The following is a 24,282-nucleotide window of genomic DNA, read 5'->3' as shown; positions in this document are numbered from 1 at the left end:
GTAACCTTAACTAACTTCCAAAACTGTGTTTTATGTGCTATTCTCTAGCAATGATCTGATTGCTTTAAAAATATAGGAAGTAGAATAACAGCGGAAGATGTTTGTGTAAATTTTCGTTTGGGTTTAAACACCATATGCAAGCAATCCCTAGTGACATAAGCTTCAGCATAATTGATTCTATTAGCGAGCGAAACAACAAAACTAGATCTAGTTGATCTTCTGTTGTCATTGTCTCTTGCTATAGGTGGACGGCACATCCGATAAGAGTCCCATTGGCTACAGGTGCAATTTCTGCGTTGAGGTCCACTCCACCCTCAGGGCCATCTGCAATCACCTGAGAAAGCATGTGCAGTACGGGGAGGCCAGGGAGGGACACGTGAAGGTACGAACATCCAAAGTTACTTAATGCTTCATCAAGGGCTTTTAAAAAGCGTGATTGCTTGATAAGTCTTCGCCTTTGATCAAATTCATACAGTTGCATTTGTTTTCTCATCTATTAACATTTTCAGTTTTAGGCATCTTTTCAGATTTGTGCACATTATCTATATTCAGACAATTTTTTTTTCCTGAGGTGGCCTCTCTTCTTTTGCGCTATTCTAATAGCAACTGCATTCACAGGCCGTTTGGACCCGTTTTTCTTTCCTCCTTGTTCACTTGTTTGGATTGTTAAACCACTATAATTCAGCTGCACATTCAATGAAATGGACAAGTAGAGCAAATCCTTGAGTGTTGCAGAAGAAACAAGGTAAATGGACGAGTGCAGTGTTGTGACATTTACTTAAAGTCAAGCATGTTATTTCCTTGTGGGCATTCATGAAGAAAGCCTTGAGCATGTCAAAGTTGGTCATGTAATTAAATCTAGTGGCCTTGTGTTAGGCTACATGTTTTGCATACAGAGAATGAAAGATTTTCTTCTTATTTCTAAAGGTTTTTCTAAATGTAATGCTACCTTAGAATGTGGACTAAATTTGGAGTGCATCTGTGATGGAGGGTAGTTGACAAAAAATGTGTCTATGGACTTCAAAAGATATTAGGATAACATTTATATTAATGTAGAAGAGAAAGTGCATTGCTTAGATTCACATTTAATCAACTTTTATCTTGAGTAGTTGATTTAAAGTAGTCCTGCAGTGTGACAAATAGATTTTTAGAAGTACAGAGTTTGTGAAATCTCTGGGCATAATGTACAGATTGTACAGTGGGATGGTTTTCATGATGATTGACAGTAGTGTTTAAGGTGATCTGCTTCTGCACAGAGCTGCATTTAAACACGGAGAGTCCAGTTTGTTCATCACAGCAGTCTCCATGCTGCCCTTCCATCTCTCTGAAGAGAAAGCTAGTACCATCATCTTGACGGTGTGGCGTGTAGAGAGGCGTGTAAGCGCCTTAGTGTTAGTATTCCTCTGATAGTGCCAGTGCTGGCAGGGAGGCCCAGGCCTGAGGATTTGAACAGAAGCCCAGTGAGGATCAGCAGACAGGACAGATCACAATGGACACTAGGGGGCAGCACTCAGAGACACATGGGCAGGGATTCCCAAAGTTTTTCATCACCCAAAGTCCTTTATTACTACAATAATTTATCTAAAATGTAAAAACCTATTTGCATACACATTGGTTAATATTCATGTCTTCATTAAGTGTTCAGTTTGATTTATTTCTTTTTCCATAAAGAGGAAAAAATGCATCCAATTACCAAAAACAGGTATCATTTGTGCAATGAAACAAAAACATTAATGTTAATATGGATGCAGAATGATTTACAGAGATTTTGTATAAATAGAATGTTTATGATTTTTTTAATTAATAATTTTGAATTACAGTTTGGGAAACCTTGGACTACTGAATAGAATATTGGAATACTGTGCTGCATACTGCGTATGATTTATTTGTCTAATGTAATGATTCAAGAATGGGCTGATAAGATTTTTAAAGGTCAAATCTCTGTTATCACAGACAAACTCTCGATTCTTTCGGAAAATGTCCAAATCTGTTTCACTGGTTGTGTTTGTGTCTCTGATTGGCTGTAATATATATATATATCCTTTCCTTTATAAGTAATATCAGTCTCCTCTGACAGCAGGAAGCAGCAGAGATGCCTGTTGCTGTTCCCATAGACGGAATCACCGACGGTGACGAGGAGGATGTGGTTGCCATGGACACCGATCCATTGGAGACTACTGGTGCATCACTGCCTGACGTCACCATGGAGACGGAGGAGCCGGTGGCCGTGGAAACGGAGATGATGGTTGGGCCGCTGGAGAAGGAGCGAGGGGTTCCTGGGCATCCGTGCAGCATGTGCAGCCGCATGTTCATGTCCATGCAGGGCCTGCGCTCTCACGAGAGGAGCCACTCCGCTGGAGCTCTCGTCAACAGAAACCACAAATACAGCTGCCAGTACTGTCAGTTCGCCTCGCCGTTCAGACACAAGTGAGTGAGACTCACATCCTTCAGATTACTGCCATGCTTCACTTAAATCAGGGATTACGTTTCACAAGCCCACGTGGCAGTAATTCAGTGCAAAAGTATAAAATGGCTAATAAGAATACCAAAAAATAAACTAAAATAGATTTTTTTAAGCATTTCTTAAGTGCAGATTAAGCATTCTGTAGGGGAAAGCTGTTTAACAGCCTAGTATCATTGTTCTGATACTTCTGTATCTTTACTGTATTTGTGTTTTGTACGGTTCCATTAGAAAGAAACACATTTTGAGAAATTGCCCTAAAAACTAGAGACTTGAATAGATAAAGTGTTAAAAAACAGGCTAATGACGTATGAACAAACCCCTCAGTAAAACTCTTCAGAATAGTATTAGGAATACAACTGTAAAGTTTGGTGTACGAAAGTGCTTCTGAAGTGGAGAAACAAACTCGGGGCCTTTAAGAAATGTGCATTTTCACCATGTTTTTTAGGAATAAAAAATCAGTGTGAATGATAAATGAAAAAACCCCTCATTAAAAACCTTCGGACGGCTAGACAACAATAAAACTGTAAGTGTTGGTGTATGTAAGCTGAAATGGAGGAAAAGTTAAAAATAAAAGCTCGTTTTCGGGTTAAAATGTGTTTTAAATCATAATGATATATGAACAAATCCCTCAGTAAAAAAATAGGAATAAAGCTGTTAGTTTTAGTGTTGTTGTTATTAAAGTGCAGAAGAAAAAAACATTTAAAGATACAAATTGGAATTCAAATCTTCTTGTGCAAATAGATAAAGTGCAATGCAATAAACACTTACATTTCCTCTAGATGTTATTAAAAGGCAAAACCCCCAAAATGTCAAATTTGACCGATGCATGTTTTTGTCTTGCAGTGTCTCGGCTTAAAGCTCTAAAATAATAAACATTCTTTGTGGATTCTTTGTCTCTTACATCAAATAAAGAGAGGAGCAGATAGATGAATACCTACAGAGAATCCTGAGGGAGAACGTATGTGAGCTGTAGATTGTGCACGTGTTGGAGTGTCACGTCTCCTCGTTCACTTCCTGTGAGAATGGCAGATATTTTGACAGAGCTGTTAGTCTCATCTGAAGCGCAGGACCTTTGGTTGGTTCCCTGGAGTAAATCCGCCTTCACTGGATGTTCTGTGACCCAGAAAGCTGCCGCATTCATGTGCCACACAGGAACCGCGGATAAAAAACCCTGATTCCCCAGATCCCTGTCGGAGACGGCTGTTTTGTCAGAGTCTCAGCACTAAAGCAGGAATCCTCTGCCAAGAGCTGTTTCTTTACAGATCTTTAGGGTTATCATTAGACGCGTCTCTGCAGATTCGCTCTTTCTTCCTGTCCGTGATAGAGACTGGGAAATCAACATGTATCGCCCACATGAACTCCAGAGCTCGAGATTAGAACGTGTGCACTACAGTGCTGTTATCGTTAAAGTGATTTTCTTTACTGTTAGGATATTCTTTGCATTCTTTGTTGTATGTAATTGAACGTTTTGTTTTTGCATAAGTAAAAAGAAAGAGTAAAATAGGGATTTTATTTGATCAAATTCCAAATAAAGATATATATAAACATACTTAAATGAAAAATGTGTATCGCCTATTAAATAAGTTGAAGTTAAAGTGCTAAAATTGCTTAAACTGAAATAAAAAGAATTCTATATAGATAAACAAAATTACTAAAATGTAAACAAAATGTAATATGAAAACAAAAAAAAATGCTAATTCAAAATATTAATAAACATTATAATAGTATATATATAAATAATAAGTAACCACTGTCAAACAGAAGTGAGCTGAACGTCACTCGTTGAGGAGGATGTGACACTTTTGGTTTTAATCAGATGCTTGTTTGTCCTCCGTGTGTGTGTGTGTGTGTGTGTGTGTGTCTGACCGCTGTGTTTTGTCTCTAGTCTGGACCGTCACGTCCAGTCACACCACGGACATCAGAAGCCCTTCCGCTGTAAGCTCTGTCCCTTTAAATCCTCCTACCTGAGCCGCCTCAAGAGCCACCTGCACAAAGCACACGCAGGTGAGACGCTACACACACACACACACACACACATACTAACACTTGAATCTCCATATTAAATGGGCCTCAGTCTGGATTTCTAGCTTGAGAAACTCACAGAATATTACTGACAGGACGAGATGAGTGACGCTTTCACTGCTGGAGAGTGTGTGAGCATACGTGTGTGAGTGTGTGTTAGCATATTTGTGGGTGTGTGTGTGTGTGTAAGCGTGTGTGTGTTGTGCTGCAGGAATCTCTCACACACTCATCTGATCGTGTTTCTTTCACTGGACTGTGAAAGTCACTGAAGGGCAGAGCGACAGAAATCGAGCGTCGTCCTTCTGCTCTCCGTTACCCATCAGCCCCCTCTCTCTCTCTCTCTCTCTCTCTCTCTGTCTCTCTCTCTGTCTCTCTCTGTCTCTCTCTCTCTCTCTCTCTGTCTCTCTCTCTCAATTCAATTCAATTCAGAAAGCTTTATTGGCATGACAAAAAAATACATTTTGTATTGCCAAAGCATCAAAAAACAACATAGAAATTGATTTTGAACATTAACTACACCAAACATTATAATAATAGTTAAATAAAATAAAATAAAACATAATATTATAAGATTAATAAATAAAATAAGAAGGATTATAATGCCGAAATCATGTACATAAAACACAAAAGCTAAAATAAACTAACACTGAACTTGGAATTTAACATTATATACATGTGTGTAGGTCTGATGGGGTGTTAGGCTGTGAGTGTGTGTGTGTGTGTGTGTGTGTGTGTGTGTGTGTGTGTGTGATTGGGTGTGTTAGGCTGTGAGTGTGTGTGTGTGTGTGTGTGTGTGTGTGTGTGTGATTGGGTGTGTTGGGCTGTGAGTGAGTGTGTGTGTGTGTGTGTGATTGGGTGTGTTAGGCTGTGAGTGTGTGTGTGTGTGTGTGTGTGTGTGTGATTGGGTGTGTTAGGCTGTGAGTGTGTGTGTGTGTGTGTGTGTGTGTGATTGGGTGTGTTAGGCTGTGAGTGTGTGTGTGTGTGTGTGTGTGTGTGTGTGTGTGTGTGTGATTGGGTGTGTTAGGCTGTGAGTGTGTGTGTGTGTGTGTGTGTGTGTGTGTGTGTGTGTGATTGGGTGTGTTGGGCTGTGAGTGTGTGTGTGTGTGTGTGTGTGTGTGTGATTGGGTGTGTTGGGCTGTGAGTGAGTGTGTGTGTGTGTGATTGGGTGTGTTAGGCTGTGAGTGTGTGTGTGTGTGTGTGTGATTGGGTGTGTTAGGCTGTGAGTGTGTGTGTGTGTGTGTGTGTGTGTGATTGGGTGTGTTAGGCTGTGAGTGTGTGTGTGTGTGTGTGTGATTGGGTGTGTTAGGCTGTGAGTGTGTGTGTGTGTGTGTGTGTGTGATTGGGTGTGTTAGGCTGTGAGTGTGTGTGTGTGTGTGTGTGTGTGTGTGTGTGATTGGGTGTGTTGGGCTGTGAGTGAGTGTGTGTGTGTGTGATTGGGTGTGTTAGGCTGTGAGTGTGTGTGTGTGTGTGTGTGTGTGTGATTGGGTGTGTTAGGCTGTGAGTGTGTGTGTGTGTGTGTGTGTGTGTGTGTGTGTGTGTGTGTGTGTGTGTGTGTGTGTGTGTGTGTGTGTGTGTGTGTGATTGGGTGTGTTAGGCTGTGAGTGAGTGTGTGTGTGTGATTGGGTGTGTTAGGCTGTGTGTTTGTGTGTGTGTGTGTGTGATTGGGTGTGTTAGGCTGTGTGTGTGTGTGTGTGTGTGTGTGTGTGTGATTGGGTGTGTTAGGCTGTGAGTGAGTGTGTGTGTGTGATTGGGTGTGTTAGGCTGTGAGTGTGTGTGTGTGTGATTGGGTGTGTTAGGCTGTGAGTGTGTGTGTGTGTGATTGGGTGTGTTAGGCTGTGAGTGTGTGTGTGTGTGATTGGGTGTGTTAGGCTGTGAGTGAGTGTGTGTGTGTGTGATTGGGTGTGTTAGGCTGTGTGTGTGTGTGTGTGTGTGTGTGTGTGTGTGTGTGTGTGTGTGTGTGTGTGTGTGTGATTGGGTGTGTTAGGCTGTGAGTGTGTGTGTGTGTGTGTGTGTGTGTGTGTGTGTGTGTGTGTGTGTGTGTGTGTGTGTGTGTGTGTGTGTGTGTGTGATTGGGTGTGTTAGGCTGTGAGTGAGTGTGTGTGTGTGTGATTGGGTGTGTTAGGCTGTGAGTGTGTGTGTGTGTGTGTGTGTGTGTGTGTGTGTGTGTGATTGGGTGTGTTAGGCTGTGAGTGAGTGTGTGTGTGTGATTGGGTGTGTTAGGCTGTGAGTGTGTGTGTGTTCATTGGGTGTTTGCTGCTCTGCTCGTCCCTCAGGATGTGGAGAGATGCTACAAATCTTGCTGCTAAATTGGAGCATTTGGCTTCTTCGCCAAGGATGAATCTAAGTTTTTGGGTTGGATTACAGGTGTTAAATTGGGGAAATATCTTATTCATTTTGGGGTAATATTGGTCTCTGATGTGTTGGTATTTGGGGCATTCTGTGAGGAAGTGCAGCTCGGTCTCCGGCACTCCCAGAATGCAGTGCGAGCAGAGTCTGTCCTCCCGGGAGAGCCAGGTCTGTCTGCGCCGGCCCGTCTCGATGGCCAGGCTGTGCTCGCTGAGTCTGTACATCGTCAGGGTTTTCCTGAGCTTCACATCATTCACTGTGCTCAGGTAGCTCGCAACAGTGTACTCTCGATTTAGTGCCGAATAACATTCCAGTTTGTGTTGCTTTTGAATGGTGTTTGTCCAATGGGTGATGTACTTGTGTTGTTCTGTGTTGATAATTTGTGCAGGCCGAATGTGTGTGAGTGTGTGTGTGTGCTGAGGCGAGCTGATCTCTGCAGGAGAGAGCTCAGTCAGTCTCAGCACCAGCTGGCACAGGGGACTCCTCGTTACGCTCAGCTCTTGGTGTTTCAGGGCTTTATAATGGTACGTGTTGGGATCGCTTGTTTTCAGGTGTTTCCAGAATTTGATGGCTCTTTTTTGGATGTTTAGGAGGAGAGGGTATTGGCCCAATTCTGCCCTGCATCCGTTGTTTGGTGTTTTTCTTTGGACTTTGAGTATTCTTTTACAGAAATCTAATTGTAGAGTTTCAATCGGATGTTTTTCCCAATTTAAAAAATCTAATTTTATAGAAGGACCCCACACTTCACTGCCATATAAAACAATTGGTTCAATTATTGATTTGAAAAGTTTGAGCCAAATTTGGATTGGGATGTCAATTTTGATTGATTGTTTTATGGCATAGAAAGCCCTCTGAGCTTTCTCTTTGAGTTCATTCACAGCCAAAGTAAAGTTACCAGTTGGAGTTATTTTCAGGCCGAGGTAGGTGTATGCTTTTGTGCTCTCAATGGTTCTGTGTGAGAGTGTGAATGTGTGTGTTGGTCCCTGAGATCTGGAGCGTTTCTGGAACATCATGACTCTAGTCTTCTGGAGGTTGACGGTCAGGGCCCAGGACTGACAGTAATCCTCCAGCAGATCCAGGCCGTCCTGAAGCCCTTGTTTAGTGGGCGACAGGAGGACCAGGTCATCTGCGTAGAGTAGACACTTGATCTCTGTGTCGTGGAGAGTGAGACCTTGAAAGGGAGCATGTTCTAACATATTGGCCAATTGGTTGATGTAAATGTTGAAGAGGGTGGGGCTTAAACTGCATCCCTGTCTCACTCCGCGCCCCTGGGGGAAAAATTTGGTTCTTTGGTTTCCAATTTTGACAGCGCATTGGCTGGCTGTGTACATCGATTTGATCAAATCATAGAATTTCCCCCCTACTCCACTGTCGATAAGCTTTAGGTATAATCCTTCGTGCCAGATTGAATCAAATGCTTTCTTGAAATCAACGAAACAAGCAAAAATTTGTTCTTTGTTTTGATGTACATATTTGTCAATTAGTGTTTGTAATGTAAAAATGTGATCGGATGTGCGACATTTTGGAAGAAAGCCAATTTGGGATTTACTCAAGGCATTGTGCTTCATAAGGAAGTGTAAAAGTCTGGCGTTTAAGATGCTGCAGAGAACCTTCCCCAGGTTACTGTTCACACAGATGCCTCGGTAGTTGTTGGGGTCTAGTTTGTCTCCGCTCTTGTGGATGGGGCTGATGAGGCCCTTGTTCCAGATCTCAGGGAAGAACCCTACACACAGAACATCATTGAACAGTTTGAGCATGGCCAGTCTGAAGCTTTGCTCTGTGTGTTTCAGCATCTCGTTCAGGATGCGGTCTACACCACAGGCTTTCTTGGACTCAAGGACTCCTAATTTTTCTTCCAATTCTTTCATTGTTATGGGGAAATCTAAAGGGTTTTGGTTTGTTTTAATTGATCTTTCCAAATTGTCTAGTTTATTAATTATTTCATTTTGATTAGAATTTTGAATTTCAGTTGGGGTGTATAATTCCTGGAAGTGGTTTTTCCACTTCTCCCCATCTTGGATTGCCAGAACTTCTTGATTTGGTTTGTATAGCAATTTCCATTTATCCCAAAATTTGTGTGAGTTTATAGATTTTTCAATTTCTTCAAACTGGCTTTGCAGAAACTGTGCTTTTTTCCGCCGGAGTGTGGCTTTATACTGTTTTAGTGCCTCACAGTAAAGAAGGCGGAGGTCCGGATTATCTGGTTGTCTGTGTTTTTGATTTGATAAGTTTCTGAGGTTTTTTCTCAGAGCCTTACAGTCCAAATCAAACCATTTGTCAGTATCTAAATATTTTTTCTTTGGTTTAACAATTGCCAAATTACTTTTTTGTGCTGTTTTGTAGAATATGTTGTTTAGGTCTTGTACTTCCTGATTGATGCCAAATTGGTTTTTGGGGTATTCCTGTATTTGGAATGAATGTATGAGGGATTGTATTTCTGAAGATTCGACGGCAGTGCTGTAATTACTGGCACTGGTTTCTGTCCATTTGAAAGACATTATTTTGCTCATTTGATATGGGGTCCTAATTGGTTGGGGTGATGTTTCAGATTGCTTTATATAAAGGGTGATTTGGCTGTGGTCTGAGAAAGGTTTGAGGGGTTTGACTGTGAATGCTCTCAGAGAGGAAAGCTGGAGGTCTGTGATGGTATAGTCTACAGTGCTGTTCCCCAGAGCTGAGCTGTAGGTGTATCGGCCGAGCGAGTCCCCTCGCAGTCTCCCGTTGACGATGTACAGAGCCAGTCCTCGGCAGAGCTGCAGCAGCTGCCGTCCGTGAGCGTTCACGGTTTCATCACAGTTTTGTCTGCTGGGGTGAGAAGGGAATAAGTGGTTATTGCCTGTGATGAATCTGCTACCGTGCGATTCAATGAAATCTAATTCTGCTCCTGTTCTGGCGTTTAGATCGCCCATAAGCAGCACATTTCCCTGGGCCTGGAAATGGCTGATTTCTCTCTCTATGTTCTGGAAAGTTTCCTCTTGGAAATACGGAGACTCGAGGGGTGGAATGTAAACTGCACAAAGGAAAACAGGCTTAGATGCTGATATCATTCCTTTTTGTATTTTTAGCCACAAGTGATGTTGTTCTTTTTTTATTAGTTCTATGGGCAGTTCAGATTTAATCCATATTATCATCCCTCCCGAGTCTCTCCCTTGTGTGACTGATGAGAGTTTGATGGATGGTAATATTATCTCTCTGTATCCTGAGGGACAGCTAGTGAACGCATCTCCTCTGCACCAGGTTTCCTGTAAGATGATCACATCTAGGTCTTGTAGTTCTTTCATAAAATCAGAATGTCTACTTTTTAGGCCAAAGACTGAGGAGTTTAGACTTTGAATATTCCACGTAGAAAAACTAAGTGATTTCATCGTAAACTTTTAAATTAATGTGTATGGTTTGTTTGCTATTTTGAGAAAAAAGAAATGATGCAAAATTACTACAGATTAAAATTAGAAGAATGAAAGATGTGATTAAGGTTGTGGTAGAAACTCAAAACATCAACAATTCCATATTAAATGTACATTAATACCACAGAATAATAGTTTTTTTGTTTACCACTGTCCACTGTGTGTTAGTAGGTGAGAGCAGATGATACTCAGCATGTGTTGGATGTTGTGGAGTTCAGCGTTAGGGTGGTCTGCTCCTCCGCTGACAGCTTGGGCGTAGCTCAGTCTGCCTGGCTGGGCCGGGCTCTGCTGTGGACGGGCTTCAGCTGCTGGAGCTGTGGGGCTGTTGTAGAGCGGTCTCTGTCTGTAGGGGTCCTGTCTGGGTGCTGGAGCTCCGGGCGGTGGACCTCTGGGTGGAGGTCCGGTCGGGGCTCTAGATGAGCTGTGGACTGGGATGTAGTTTGCTGGAGTGTGTCTCGATGGATTGGCTGGGTTAGGGCTGGTTCTGCTCCACCTGGGGCTGGTCTGGTTGGTCCTGTATAGAGTGACATCTTTGAGTCTCTTTGCGAGGATATGTACCAGGTTCTTATAAAGGTGGACGTGGTCGTATAGACATTCAGTGTCCAGGTCTGGATGGTGGGCCAAGTGGACGTTGGGCAGGAGGGCACAATGTCTAGAGATTCTGGAGTTTATGTTATTAATTGTGTTGGGGTGGAAATCTTTCCTCTGAAGTAAAGTGGACAGGATGATTTTGGAGTTGGGGAAGGTTTCTCTAGCTTTATCCACGACGGCTCTGAGGGAGTTCGACACTCGGTCCTGCTGGCTCCGCAGGTCGTTGGTGCCCGTGTGGATGATGATGTGGCTGGGCCGGCCTAGCTGGGACTCTGTCAGGAGCTCCAGGGCTTTGTCAGTGGTGGGACACCAGAGTTTAACAGCTCTGTGCTGGGGGAACAGTTTCTTTACATCGATGAATTTGCCGTTTGAATCGATGAGTAGAGCTATTTCGGGTTCCTCTGTGCTGGCTGGTGCTGGGCTGCTGTGAGACGAGGGCTGCTGTGTTGAGGAGTCTGGCAGGGGGCGCTGTGACGGCTGCGAGCGGGCTGGGTCGGGTCTCTCTGCGCTGTGGGCTGGGTGTTGACTCCCTGTGTTCGGCGACTCTGGGCTGGAGGGCAGTGTTTGAGCTCTGTGGGTCTGCTCTGGCTCTTCTCTGGCCAGGAGGAGCTCTCTCAGCTGCTCTCTCAGGGCCTGGATCTCGCTGCGCTGCTGCTCTCTCTCCTCCTGGATCTCTCTCAGCTGCTGCCTCATCTCTGCTGTGGACTGCTCTCTGTCCTCTAGCTGGAGTCTCAGGGCGGTCAGCTCACACTGATAGCTGTCCTTCTCTGTCTGAAGCTTCCTCGTCTGCTGTGTGAGGGCTGACAGTCTCTGAGTTAAGAGCTCGGTGTTCTGCTGGAGTTCATTGTGAGCTGCACATGTGTCCGAATGCTGCTGTTTCAGCACAGTTTCTCTGAGCTGCACCATCTCCATCTCTAGCTTGGTGAAGTGCTCCTGTAGGAGAGGGATAGCTCTGAGCAGGGAGGGCGAGATGTGCTCAGCTTCTGCAGGAGTGGGTCTGAGGTGCTGATCGGTGGATTCTGCTCAGATGACCAGCTTTCAGATAGTACAGCTTTCTCATGTTTCACGATTTCACCTATTGTTCTGTAGTCCGCCTGGAATGTTTTCAGGTCCCCCTGTATCATGACTGTACCATTTTTGTAGATGTTCACGGTCATCACTGTGCTGTCAGGGTCATGCGGTTCTCTGATTTTGACTTTCCAGCCATTACAGATGCCTTCTTTCTTTACAGAGGGGTAATGGTTGATGATGGCTTTATGCCAGGCGCTGGGGTGATCAGAGAAGAAAATGAGGTTGCAGACTTCTCCAGTTTTGAACAGATCTGCAAACAGAGTCTCTGGATTGTTTGTCAGAAGTTTCTGCTTGTAGGTTTTCCTAGCGGTGTCGGATTTCACCTCAGAGGGGTACTGTATGCTGGTGAGGGGGGAGCTCATTTGCATATGGCAGTGGGCTGATTGCAGCTGCTGCTCTGATTGGCTGATTCTCTCTGCCTCAGTTAAATTGATACATTGAGGAATGTCAGAGTGTGGGCTAGCCATAGCTTTAGCTTTTTAGCATTTTTAGCTTATAAAAATATAAAAAGATCAATTTTATGCCCTTATATTTGAAAAAAATAAGCAAAGAGCCAAAAAAAAGGTTTCCAGTGCAATTTTAGTTGTACTCACTGCTTCTCCCTCTGAGGATAGGTGGTTCTTTTCCTGTTTTAAACTTTCCCTCCAATTTTCCAGCAGGCCTGTTGCTAGAAGTCTGATCTTCTGATCCTCTGCGTTGATTATTTGTGTTTAAAAATGAAAATACTATATTTTCAGAGTTCTTTTCAACATATTTCACGTCTGTATGTGGTATTCTTCTAGATTTTGTAGATTTTCGGTCTATTTCTTTTCTCAAAATAGCGAACAAAGAAGAAAATCTAAGAGCTCATGCAGATCATGGCTTCTCTCAGATGCACTCTCTCTCTCTCTCTCTCTCTCTCTCTCTCTCTCTCTCTCTCTCTCTCTCTCTCTCTCTCTCTCTCTCTCTCTGTCTCTCTCTCTCTCTCTCTGTCTCTCTCTCTCTCTCTGTCTCTCTCTCTCTCTCTCTCTCTCTGTCTCTCTCTCTCTGTCTCTCTCTCTCTCTCTCTCTCTCTGTCTCTCTCTCTCTCTCTCTCTCTCTCTCTCTGTCTCTCTGTCTCTCTCTCTCTCTCTCTCTCTCTCTCTGAGATGAGACGTAAGAGAAGGGCGAGGGCTGATGAAAGGAACATGAGAGAGTGACATCATTCAGAAGGACACGCTGCGTCTGTGAGCGAAAGGGCTTCACAAACATTTCTTGTCAGAGATATTAATGTGTATTTAAGAAACAAAAAAAAAACAAATCGATTGAGGAAAACTGTAAAACATCCCAGAATGCTGTTTTAATGTCTGCACAGAGCTGGTTTGTGTGTGTGTTGCAGGTGAACACACGTATAAGTGCACCTCGTGTCCGTTCTCCACCATGACCATCATCCAGCTGAAGGAGCACTCGCTGCAGGAGCACGGAGAGACGCTCACGCTGCCCAAACTCAAAGCTGGAGCCGCGCTGCGCTCCACACGACCCAACGCTGAACACGACCAACAGAACACGGCCCTCGACCCACAATGCACCGGTGAGACCCCAACACTGGTCAATGCAGAAACTTCCTGATGCTAAAAAAATGACATGCATGTGAAATTATTCTTCATGTAGTGGAAAACACAGTGAAAACAGACTAGTTCTTTAGTGTTTGACGTTTTGCATTAAACATTTAGAAAATAATTGGGAACAATTATACATGTATTTAGAAAAATATTCCCTATATAGGAATGAGGATGAACATTTAAAGACAGTAAGGTTTTTTGTTATTATTATTAATTAGTGTTTTTATTTAACAAAGAAATTATATTGATCAAAAGTCAAAGTCAGGACATTTCTAATGTTAAAGATGAGTTCTATTTCAAATAAACGCTCTTCTTTTGAACTTTCTATTCACCTGGGAACCCTGAAAGATAAAGTGCATCATGGTTTCCACAAGAATATTAATGTTGATTTTCTGTATTTATATAAAAATATATATGATGAAATGTATAAATATGTTGGTTAGAATCAGCTTTAAAAGAAAAAAACTTTAGTTTAGTTTATTTGTTAACAGGGACGATGCACATTAATAAACATAACTCTAACTGTAGCCAAAAAGGCTTTTTTTTTTAATTTTATTTTTCACATGCACATGTGCCGGTATGAGCCGAGACAGATGTGAACAGCAGGTGAAAGCGGTGTCCAGATGCTGTAGCGTCGCTGATGTCTCTGTCTCCGTGTCGTCTCAGAGTCTGTGGGGTATCTGGAGCCAGCAGATGTTCAGCAGCAGTTGAGTCACTTCCAGCTGGCGTCTCGCGTCCAGGCCGATGTTTCCTCCAGTCCTCCGCCGCTCGAGAGTCCCGTTCCTCAGGCCCGGCCCGACTCCATCCTCACCTGTGAGTTCTGCGAGTTCAGCTCCGGCTACATGCAGAGTCTGCGCAGACATTACAGAGACCGGCACGGAGGAAAGAAGCTCTTCAAGTGCAAGGACTGCTCTTTCTTCACCTGCTACAAGTAAGAAGAGTGTGAGCCTCCGGAGAATCACTTACCAGACTATATCAGCCAGGATCATCTTTATTTATTTACATTCAGGCATTTGGCAGACACTTTTAATCAGAGCAACTTGCATTGCATTAAAGCTATACATGTGATTAGTTCATGCTGTTCCTGGGAGTTGAACCTATGACCCTATCGGTGTGAGCTCTGGTGCACTACTGTTGACCCGTCTGTTTGGGCTGTTAAAAGAGTCATATCAAGGTGTATTTACCTCCAGCGACCGGTTTAATAAATACTAAGGAGTCATACACTTTCTGCTGCAACTTATCATGTTTTAAATACAGAATGTCAAATTCTAGAGGTCTAGATCAATGGTTGCCAAGGTTTTTCATCAGGCAAACCCCTTTGAACTGAGATGTTTACGTGTTAAGATAATATTAATTTAACAACACATTCACATTTTCACGGTTCTCTGATGTTGTTTAATAGTCACATGACACAGGAAAACTAATCAAATATTTCTTCAGTTTCATCATGTTTTTTTTATTATGTATTATGTATTTAACACTATAAAATAAAATAAAAAAATTATTATTTGATTAGATTTTCATCAGCTCATTTTGAAAAAAGAACATTATAAAATATTTTTTTGTTTTTAAATCATTTTAATTGTGTTTTATTCTGCTAAAATATTTATTTACGTTATGATTTGATTATTCGCTTTTAATCAACTCATTTTGATTAAATTAGAAAATCTATTGAATTTTACATTTTCTATAATTTATCTTAACTTTTATTTTTATTTTGACATTCATTTTAATTTAACTTTTTTTAAAATAATTGTTAGCTTTCATCTGCACTTTTTGATATTTTTTAAATTATTTACATTTTTTAAATTTTATAATTTAATTAAATATTAGCTTTTCACCAACCCATGAACCCCAGTTTCGGAAACATTAGTCTAGAGTTTGGTAGTTCTAGATTGGACTCTTAACCAGCAAAACAAAAAAGATTTGTTATATTAGAAATTATATCAGTTATCAGCCTCAGCAAAAGAAAATCTATATAATATAGTTATATCCATGTAGCTGAATCTTCTAGGCTTACATGTCAGAGTAGTTATCATGCGAGTGAATAATGTGTTTGTTGTGTGTTGGTCAGGTCCACGTTCACGCTGCATGTGGAGGCCGGTCACACCAGCGGCTCGGAGGAGACACCCAAAGATCTGCGCTGTCCTTTCTGTCTGTACCACACCAAACACAAGAGCAGCATGATCGACCACATCGTCCTGCACAGAGGTCAGTTACTGAGAAAAACTGACGTTTAGACTTCAGAAGATGTTCGGTCAGTTGGAGGCTATACTCCATAACTCATTAATGATAATTGGTCTGATAATGGCGAGAATTTTTTTTTCCGTGTTATGAGGAATAAAATGTTGTAAAAATCAGTGTGAATGATATATGAACAAACATCTCAGTAAAAAACTTCAGATTATAGATAGAAATAAGTCTGTAAAGTTCGGTGTATTTAAGTGCTGCTGAAGTGGAGAAACAAACTCAAGGCCATGAAAAATATGCATTTTCGCCTATAAATCAGCGTGAATGATGTATGAACAAATCCCTCAATAAAAATCCATAGAATATAGATAGAAATAAAACTGTAAAGCGTGGTTTACGTAAATGCTTCTGAAGTGGAGAAAAAAAAGTCAGGGCGTTTAAAAATAAGCATTTTCGTCATGTTTTTAAGAATAAAATGTTGTAAAAATCAGTGTGAATGATATATGAATAAACCCCTAGGTTAAAAACTTCAGAATATAGATAGAAATCTGTAATGTTTGGTGTATATAAGTGCTGCTGAAGTGGAAAAACAAACTCAGGGCCATTAAAAATATGCATTTTCATCATGTTTTTAAGAATAAAATGTTGTAAAAATCAGTGTGAATAATATATGAACAAACCCCTCAGTAAAAAACTTCAGAATATAGATAGAATTAAAACTGTAAATCGTGGTTTACGTAAAGGCTTCTGAAGTAGAAAAAAAAACCTCAGGGCGTTTAAAAATATGCATTTTCTTCATGTTTTTAAGAATAAAATGTTGTAAAAATCAGTGTGAATGATATATGAATAAACCCCTAGGTTAAAAACTTCAGAATATAGATAGAAATCTGTAATGTTTGGTGTATTTAAGTGCTGCTGAAGTGGAAAAACAAACTCAGGGCCATTAAAAATATCAATTTTCGCCGTGTTTTTAAGAATAAAATGTTGTAAAAATCAGTGTGAATAATATATGAACAAACCCCTCATTAAAAAACTTCAGAATATAGATAGAAATAAAACTGTAAAGCGTGGTTTACGTAAAGGCTTCTGAAGTAGAAAAAAACCTCAGTGCGTTTAAAAATATGCATTTTCGTCATGTTTTTAAGAATAAAATGTTGTAAAAATCAGTGTGAATGATATATGAACAAACCCCTCAGTAAAAATCCATAGAATATAGATAGAAATAAAACTGTAAAGTGTGGTTTACGTAAAGGCTTCTGAAGTAGAAAAAAAAAACTCAGGGCGTTTAAAAATATGCATTTTCGTCATGTTTTTAAGAATAAAATACTGTAAAAATCAGTGTGAATGATATATGAACAAACCCCTCAGTAAGAAACTTCAGAATATAGATAGAAATAATACTGTAAAGTGTGTTTTACGTAAATGCTTCTGAAGTAGAAAAAACAAACTCAGGGCCATTAAAAATATGCATTTTCATCGTTTTTAAGAATAAAATGTTGTAAAAATCAGTGTGAATGATATATGAACAAACCCCTCAGTAAAAATCCATAGAATATAGATAGAAATAAAACTGTAAAGTGTGGTTTACGTAAATGCTTCTGAAGTAGAAAAAAAAAACTCAGGGCGTTTAAAAATATGCATTTTCGTCATGTTTTTAAGAATAAAATACTGTAAAAATCAGTGTGAATGATATATGAACAAACCCCTCAGTAAGAAACTTCAGAATATAGATAGAAATAATACTGTAAAGTGTGTTTTACGTAAATGCTTCTGAAGTAGAAAAAACAAACTCAGGGCCATTAAAAATATGCATTTTCATCGTTTTTAAGAATAAAATGTTGTAAAAATCAGTGTGAATAATATATGAACAAACCCCTCAGTAAAAAACTTCAAAATATAGATAGAAATAAAACTGTAAAGCGTGGTTTACGTAAAGGCTTCTGAAGTAGAAAAAAAAAACCTCAGGGTGTTTAAAAATATGCATTTTCTTCATGTTTGTAAGAATAAAATGTTGTAAAAATCAGTGTGAATGATATATGAATAAACCCCTAGGTTAAAAACTTCAGAATATAGATAGAAATCTGTAATGTTTGGTGTATTTAAGTGCTGCTGAAGTGGAAAAACAAACTCAGGGCCATTAAAAATATCCATTTTTGCCATGTTTTTAAGAATAAAATGTTCTAAAAATCAGTGTGAATAATATATGAACAAACCCCTAGGTTAAAAACTTCAGAATATAGATAGAAATAAAACTGTAAAGCGTGGTTTACGTAAAGGCTTCTGAAGTAGAAAAAAACCTCAGTGCGTTTAAAAATATGCATTTTCGTCATGTTTTTAAGAATAACATGTTGTAAAAATCAGTGTGAATGATATATGAACAAACCCCTCAGTACAAATCCATAGAATATAGATAGAAATAAAACTGTAAAGCGTGGTTTACGTAAAGGCTTCTGAAGTAGAAAAAAAACCTCAGTGCGTTTAAAAATATGCATTTTCGTCATGTTTTTAAGAATAAAATGTTGTAAAAATCAGTGTGAATGATATATGAACAAACCCCTCAGTAAAAATCCATAGAATATAGATAGAAATAAAACTGTAAAGCGTGGTTTACGTAAAGGCTTCTGAAGTAGAAAAAAAACCTCAGTGCGTTTAAAAATATGCATTTTCGTCATGTTTTTAAGAATAAAATGTTGTAAAAATCAGTGTGAATGATATATGAACAAACCCCTCAGTAAAAATCCATAGAATATAGATAGAAATAAAACTGTAAAGCGTGGTTTACGTAAAGGCTTCTGAAGTAGAAAAAAAACCTCAGTGCGTTTAAAAATATGCATTTTCGTCATGTTTTTAAGAATAAAATGTTGTAAAAATCAGTGTGAATGATATATGAACAAACCCCTCAGTAAAAATCCATAGAATATAGATAGAAATAAAACTGTAAAGTGTGGTTTACGTAAATGCTTCTGAAGTAGAAAAAAAAAAACTCAAGGCGTTTAAAAATATGCATTTTCGTCATGTTTTTAAGGATAAAATGTTGTAAAAATCAGTGTGAATGATATATGAACAAACCCCTCAGTAAGAAACTTCAGAATATAGATAGAAATAATACTGTAAAGTGTGGTTTACGTAAATGCTTCTGAAGTAGAAAAAAAAAAACTCAAGGCGTTTAAAAATATGCATTTTCGTCATGTTTTTAAGGATAAAATGTTGTAAAAATCAGTGTGAATGATATATGAACAAACCCCTCAGTAAAAACCTTCAGATTATAGACGGGAATAAAATTGTAAAATGTAATTGGAAAAATTAAATTAAAATTGTAATTGAAATTTACAGATGCAGATAGATAAAGTGCCAAAAACAAAGACATAAATTTGTATTTTGGATGTTTTCTTTCCAGTAGTCTGAAAGAAGACAATGCTCTATCTCAAAGTAGAGATATCTCCAAATGGACCAGTTCTTGAAAAAACAATGGTGTTTCCTGTAGGGTCTCACCTTAAACAGTTTTTTTTCTCCAAATATACAAATTAGCAATATTTTGTTAAATATGCATAAATATGTAAAGGTCAGTTGGACATTTAAGGCCACACTTCACTTCAAAAGCGCATTAACGTGACATGCATCAGAGTGTGATTGTGTTGTCTGTATGGTTCTCAGAGGAGCGTGTGGTCCCGCTGGAGGTGTCTCGCTCGAAACTGTCCCGTCATCTGGAGGGTCTGGTGTTCCGCTGTCATAAATGCACCTTCACCTGCGCCAGCGAGCAGAACCTCGAGCAGCACATCCAGAAACACGAGGAGCTGAAGCCCTACCAGTGTCAGCTCTGCTACTACGACAGCAGACTCCTGAACGAGCTGGAGATGCACCTGCAGCAGGAGCACAAGGTCTGTCCTCAGCCCGGGCTCATCATGATTTCAGTTAATGAGCTGTTACTCAGTCTAACCCGTCATCTGCAGGTGATCCGAAACTTTGAGCTTGTGGGGCGGGTGAACCTGGACCAGCTGGAGCTGATGAAGGACAAGATGACGGACACGAGCAGCAGCGAGGAGGAGGAGGAGAGAGGAGAAGACCAGACTGTAGAGGAGGAGTTGGAGGAAGAGCTGATGGAGGAGGAAGATGAGGAAGAGAAGCTTCTGGAGTACAGACAGGAGGAGACGAGCGGTCAGACGGAGGTGACAGGTAACAATCTTCATGTTCATCAGATTCTGTGCATCTGCAGAGAAGATCAACAACAGACGCAAAACTCAAGCCTTTATTATTAGCCTTCTACATAACATTTTTATAAAAATAGCAGGAATGGCTCTTCACCACTTTTAATTTCAGTAGGTTAAATTACCTTTTTTTGTAGTTGTTGTATTATGACTTCTTTTATATTAAAGCAAGACCCCACAGGTGATATCACAATGCATTCACCAATTGATCAGTCAGAGTACATTAAGTTTTCTGAAATGCAAATCCAGTTTTGCATAATTTCCAGAAAATAAATCTGAACATTGGATAAACCTGTTTTTCTTGATATATTAAAGGTTATTCCAAAGGGGATTTTAGATTTCTCTTTTTGTCACTAATGTAGTGTAAATCAGTGTGAATGAAATATGAACAAACGGCTCAGTAAAATCCTTTAGAATATAGATAGCTAAGTTTGGAGTATCTAAGAGGGAGAAAAACTCTTTAAACATATTGATTGGAATTGAAATCTACAGACAAATAAACACTTAAATGTGTATTTTGGAAGTTTTCTTTTCACTAGTCTGAAAGAAGACGTCATTGAAGCAAAATACACCAAAATCTCAAAACTGACCAGTGCATGAGCAAACAATGTCTTAAACTGTTTCTTATCCATTTATCTATAAATCTATATTTTTCAGTATAATAATGGGAATAATGTGGATCAAAGCATTGAATAATGCAGGTTTTTTTATCAATCTTTTGCACATTTGCTTGTTGAACTTTCAGAAAGTCAAAGCTGTTTTGTTGTATTTCCTGGTGATGCAGGTGTTGTGGAGTCTCCCAGTGGCAGCGGCGTCAGACGCTATCCGTGTGAGTTCTGCGGCCGCACCTTTACACTCCGCTCCGAATGGGAGCGACACGTCCTTCGACACGGCATGTGAGTCTCCAGATCACTGAGAATAACTTAACCCTTACACAATCTGACCATAGTAGTGTATGAGTTCAATCTGAGGCATGTTTCATGATTTCAGGACTGTTAACGGCAACAAGAAAGACAGCAGTCCTGTTTCCTCATCAGCGCTTCCTCTGATTGGTCCAGCGGCTGTGATTGACAGAGGGCTGGACCTATCCAGTAACACTGTGGATCAGTCTGACCAATCCAAGTGTCCGATTCAGACCGAGGAAGACGAAAAGACGCTGGAGACCAAAAACGACCCTTAGGAGCAAAACGAAAGCTGTAGAGAATGTAATGCGTTCCGTTGTTTCGTCTGTCTGTTCATCGTTTGTTTTGTTGCAGAACAACATCGGCTGCTTCTTGAGTTTTTGGTTTAAAAAGCTAGATTTGTGGAATGTGATGATCCCGGTTTGGAGTATCGCTAGATGTTGATGTGTCACGTTTGTTCAGTTGCTGAATCTTATACTGAATTTTACAAAGTGTGACTTGGTCCCTCAGGACAGATGTTGATATATTGGTAACCAATAGTGAATGAAACCGTGAGTCGATATTCCGCTCGAATCTCGAGTCCCTCCGTTCAGAGATTTTAACTTCCTCTGCACTTTTCGTTACATTCATGTATTAAAAAATAAGGATATGTGAGAATCGAATGTCTTCCGTCGTACACGCTGATAGTCTTGAAGACGGCGTGTCGTGATTCACGTCCGTTTCAAACGAGAGACGATCCATCCGGAAGCTTCTCGGCCGGCAGAGGGGACTCGGAGTCGCTCGGAACATCGCCTGACGGTTTCTGTTTTTTACATTTTAGCCTTGTGTTAATCTTCCTGTAGCTGAATTCCTTGAGGAATAGTTGTCATCTTATTTATCTAGATCGTTTGATTCTTTTAGACATGATTTTAGAGTATCAACACTTGCCCCAAAAACTAGTAGCAAATTGCTACTTTTGAAGATTTCGGCCACTTACGGATCGTCTTGCACTTCCGCTTCACTTTAATAACGATGGGCGTCTGTTGGTCCAGAGACGTGTTGGACATCGATGGATCGCAATCACGTGTTTCTGCCGGTCTCAGGTAGATCTGCTGCTGATTGGACGATTCTGACAGTCTGTTTAAAGGAATATTCTGGGTTCAGAACACACTCACCATAATATTTAGGCCTAAATTTAAGATTGATGTTTTTGAATTGCAGTTTTAACATTAAGTAATAAACTTAATGTGATGCATGTTTGTCTCTCATACATCAGTGACCAGAATTCTGCATCACAGCTATTTTAGCATAATTTATAGTTCATTAATATATATATATTTTGTATGTTTCTTTTTCATTTTAAATTTAATTTTAACATTTTGATTTTCTGTTTTGTCATTTTTATTAGTTGTTTGTCTATATATGCTATATATTTTTAGTTTTAGTCAGGTTAAACTAAATGAATATGAAAAAAATATCATATGTATATATGAAACAGAAATGCCGCATTGTTTATTAATAACTATTTCATTTAAATAATCATATTTTCAAAACACGTACATTCAAAGCCTTTAGAAACAGCATAAATCAGAATAAATATTAAATTTACAATGTTAAAACATGAACGTGGTTAAATATGACTAGTGGTTGAACAAGCAATATTCCGTTTAAAATGTAGGAGAGAATTTTTTTTTTAATAAATATATAAGAATATATAAACGTGGTTGAGTATTCATTATTATTAACTTATTTGTTTATTATTATAATTACAGAAATCTGGCCCGTTTCATGACGTATGACTGACAAATATGCATCACATTAAATTTATTAGTTTAGATTAAAACTGTGCTAAATGTATATATAATTCAAATGCTTAAATATTACATTTAGCCCTTAATATTTTTTGAGTGCACGCAGCTACGACGTTTCCCAGAGTTCTTAAAAATGAAAAAAATATTTTGCACTGGAACATAGATATTCAATTCTAAAAAAGTTTTTTACTCTAAATATGATTTACTAAAGCTGCAAGATGAGCGAAAATAGCAGTGATTCTGGTTCTTGAACTCTTACTGTTCCTTTAAACGGGAAATGTTTCAGCAGAACGAGACTCCGAGGCTTCTGTCGTTTGTGGACGCTCGTTTGACCGCCGTGTTTCTGGAGAAACGCCATCGTAGCGTAAGACTGAGATTGTACGTGATGGAAGCTGCTGCTCGAAAACCCCAAAGCCTTATAGACGTGGATGTTTTACGCCTCCCTTCTGGATCCATTGAGCAGAAGCTCTCAATTAAAAAACATAATTTTAATTAACACACGAAAACAGAAAACAAACCTCTGTGTAGCATCCCAAAGTTTTCCTGAGATATGATTGTCTTTCCCGAGCAATGACTGGACGTTGCTGAGGGCCGACCCAGATGCATTCTGGGAAACCTGCATGCCATTTGCAGCCATGTATAAACTCGAAGCTTGAGTGTTTGAAACTGTGGTTTCTCTTTCAGAAAGGGGTGTTCCTTTAAGTGTTGTTCTGATATTTAACTTAAAAAAAAAAGAGAATAGAAAGACAGAAAAATACAAATCAATAGAAGATGTTTCTTTTGTTTTTTTTAGCTCTCCACTGTTCAAAGCTGTTGTAAATTGTCTGGTTAAGAATAAAAACACAATAAAAAGCTCTTTTGTACCCCTCCATGTCCTTCATAAGGAGTAGGGCAACCTTTCTGAAGAAGCGAGCAGAGATGCATCAGAAATGCGTCTTGAAGAGTCGACGGCGTCCGTATCGTAACACACTGGATATCTGTACATAGATGCGCTTTAGTTTCTATTGTTGCCCTTTAATTCTCTCCTCCTGTTGAAGAGCTTGACTAGATCTCCTGCGTTTGGCCTTTCTTCTGTGAAACTCCTGATGATTTCTGACGGTGGCTTGTGATGGTTGTTTACAGTTTTATTCCTTTGATTTCTCTGTATTCTGTAAATATTGTAATTCATTGTCTTTTTTTAACTTGGTAATAAAGTTATCAGATAACCTAAGCGTGTGTGCTTCCGTGGTTTTCTGTTCAGGGGTCGAATTCACATAAATATTTAACATTTTTCTGAATTGAAAACATTGCTTTGTTATCAGGAATATTAAGATGGTGTCACATTCCTGAAATCCTTATTTGAAAAATAATAATAATAATTTTATACATTTATAATAGTGAAGCAGGTTTGTTAAATACTATTATTTGGGGAAATGATCATCTAATCAAAGTCTGTGTGTCATATGACAAGAAAACCATAGAACCATTCAATTTAAAATCAAAATGTAAATATATAATTCCAATAATTCCAGTTCTTGAGGAAAAAACAACTTTTTTTTACATTTCACCTGTACATTTATGCATTTGAAGCTATGTGTGCATACATAACGTGACGCTTGAAAGTTTGTGAACCCTTCAGAATGTTTTATATTTCTGCGTAAATATGACAACACAAGTCCTGAAAGTAGAAATGTAATAAAACAAAGGAGACAAATGTTTACTTTGTCATTTAGTTATT

General features: G+C 39.6%; 1 protein-coding gene across 5 annotated transcripts in view; it reads left to right on the top strand.

Moving 5' to 3' along the window:
* The window catches only part of LOC132130030 (zinc finger protein 462-like), a 49,999-nt gene extending 27,606 nt beyond the window's left edge, over positions 1-22,393 (top strand). For 4 of the 5 annotated variants that reach the window (XM_059541615.1, XM_059541612.1, XM_059541613.1 and 1 more), the window contains exons 4-13: positions 245-382; positions 2,078-2,427; positions 4,350-4,468; positions 13,256-13,447; positions 14,145-14,409; positions 15,553-15,689; positions 19,323-19,546; positions 19,619-19,841; positions 20,658-20,769; positions 20,864-22,392. In XM_059541615.1, coding sequence (XP_059397598.1) covers positions 245-382; positions 2,078-2,427; positions 4,350-4,468; positions 13,256-13,447; positions 14,145-14,409; positions 15,553-15,689; positions 19,323-19,546; positions 19,619-19,841; positions 20,658-20,769; positions 20,864-21,053 — 1,950 coding nt within the window. In that variant the 3' untranslated portion in view covers positions 21,054-22,392. Of the gene's footprint in view, positions 1-244; positions 383-2,077; positions 2,428-4,349; positions 4,469-13,255; positions 13,448-14,144; positions 14,410-15,552; positions 15,690-19,322; positions 19,547-19,618; positions 19,842-20,657; positions 20,770-20,863 lie in introns of all 5 variants that reach the window. The other variant, XM_059541616.1, reaches the window with a different exon arrangement.
* The last annotated feature ends 1,889 nt before the right edge of the window (positions 22,394-24,282 follow it).

The sequence above is a fragment of the Carassius carassius genome, chromosome 47 (genome assembly GCF_963082965.1).
Source record: "Carassius carassius chromosome 47, fCarCar2.1, whole genome shotgun sequence".
Classification (NCBI taxonomy): Eukaryota; Metazoa; Chordata; class Actinopteri; order Cypriniformes; family Cyprinidae; genus Carassius; species Carassius carassius.
The sequence above is the reverse complement of the archived record's forward strand: the minus strand, read 5'-3'. Positions and strand labels throughout refer to the sequence as shown.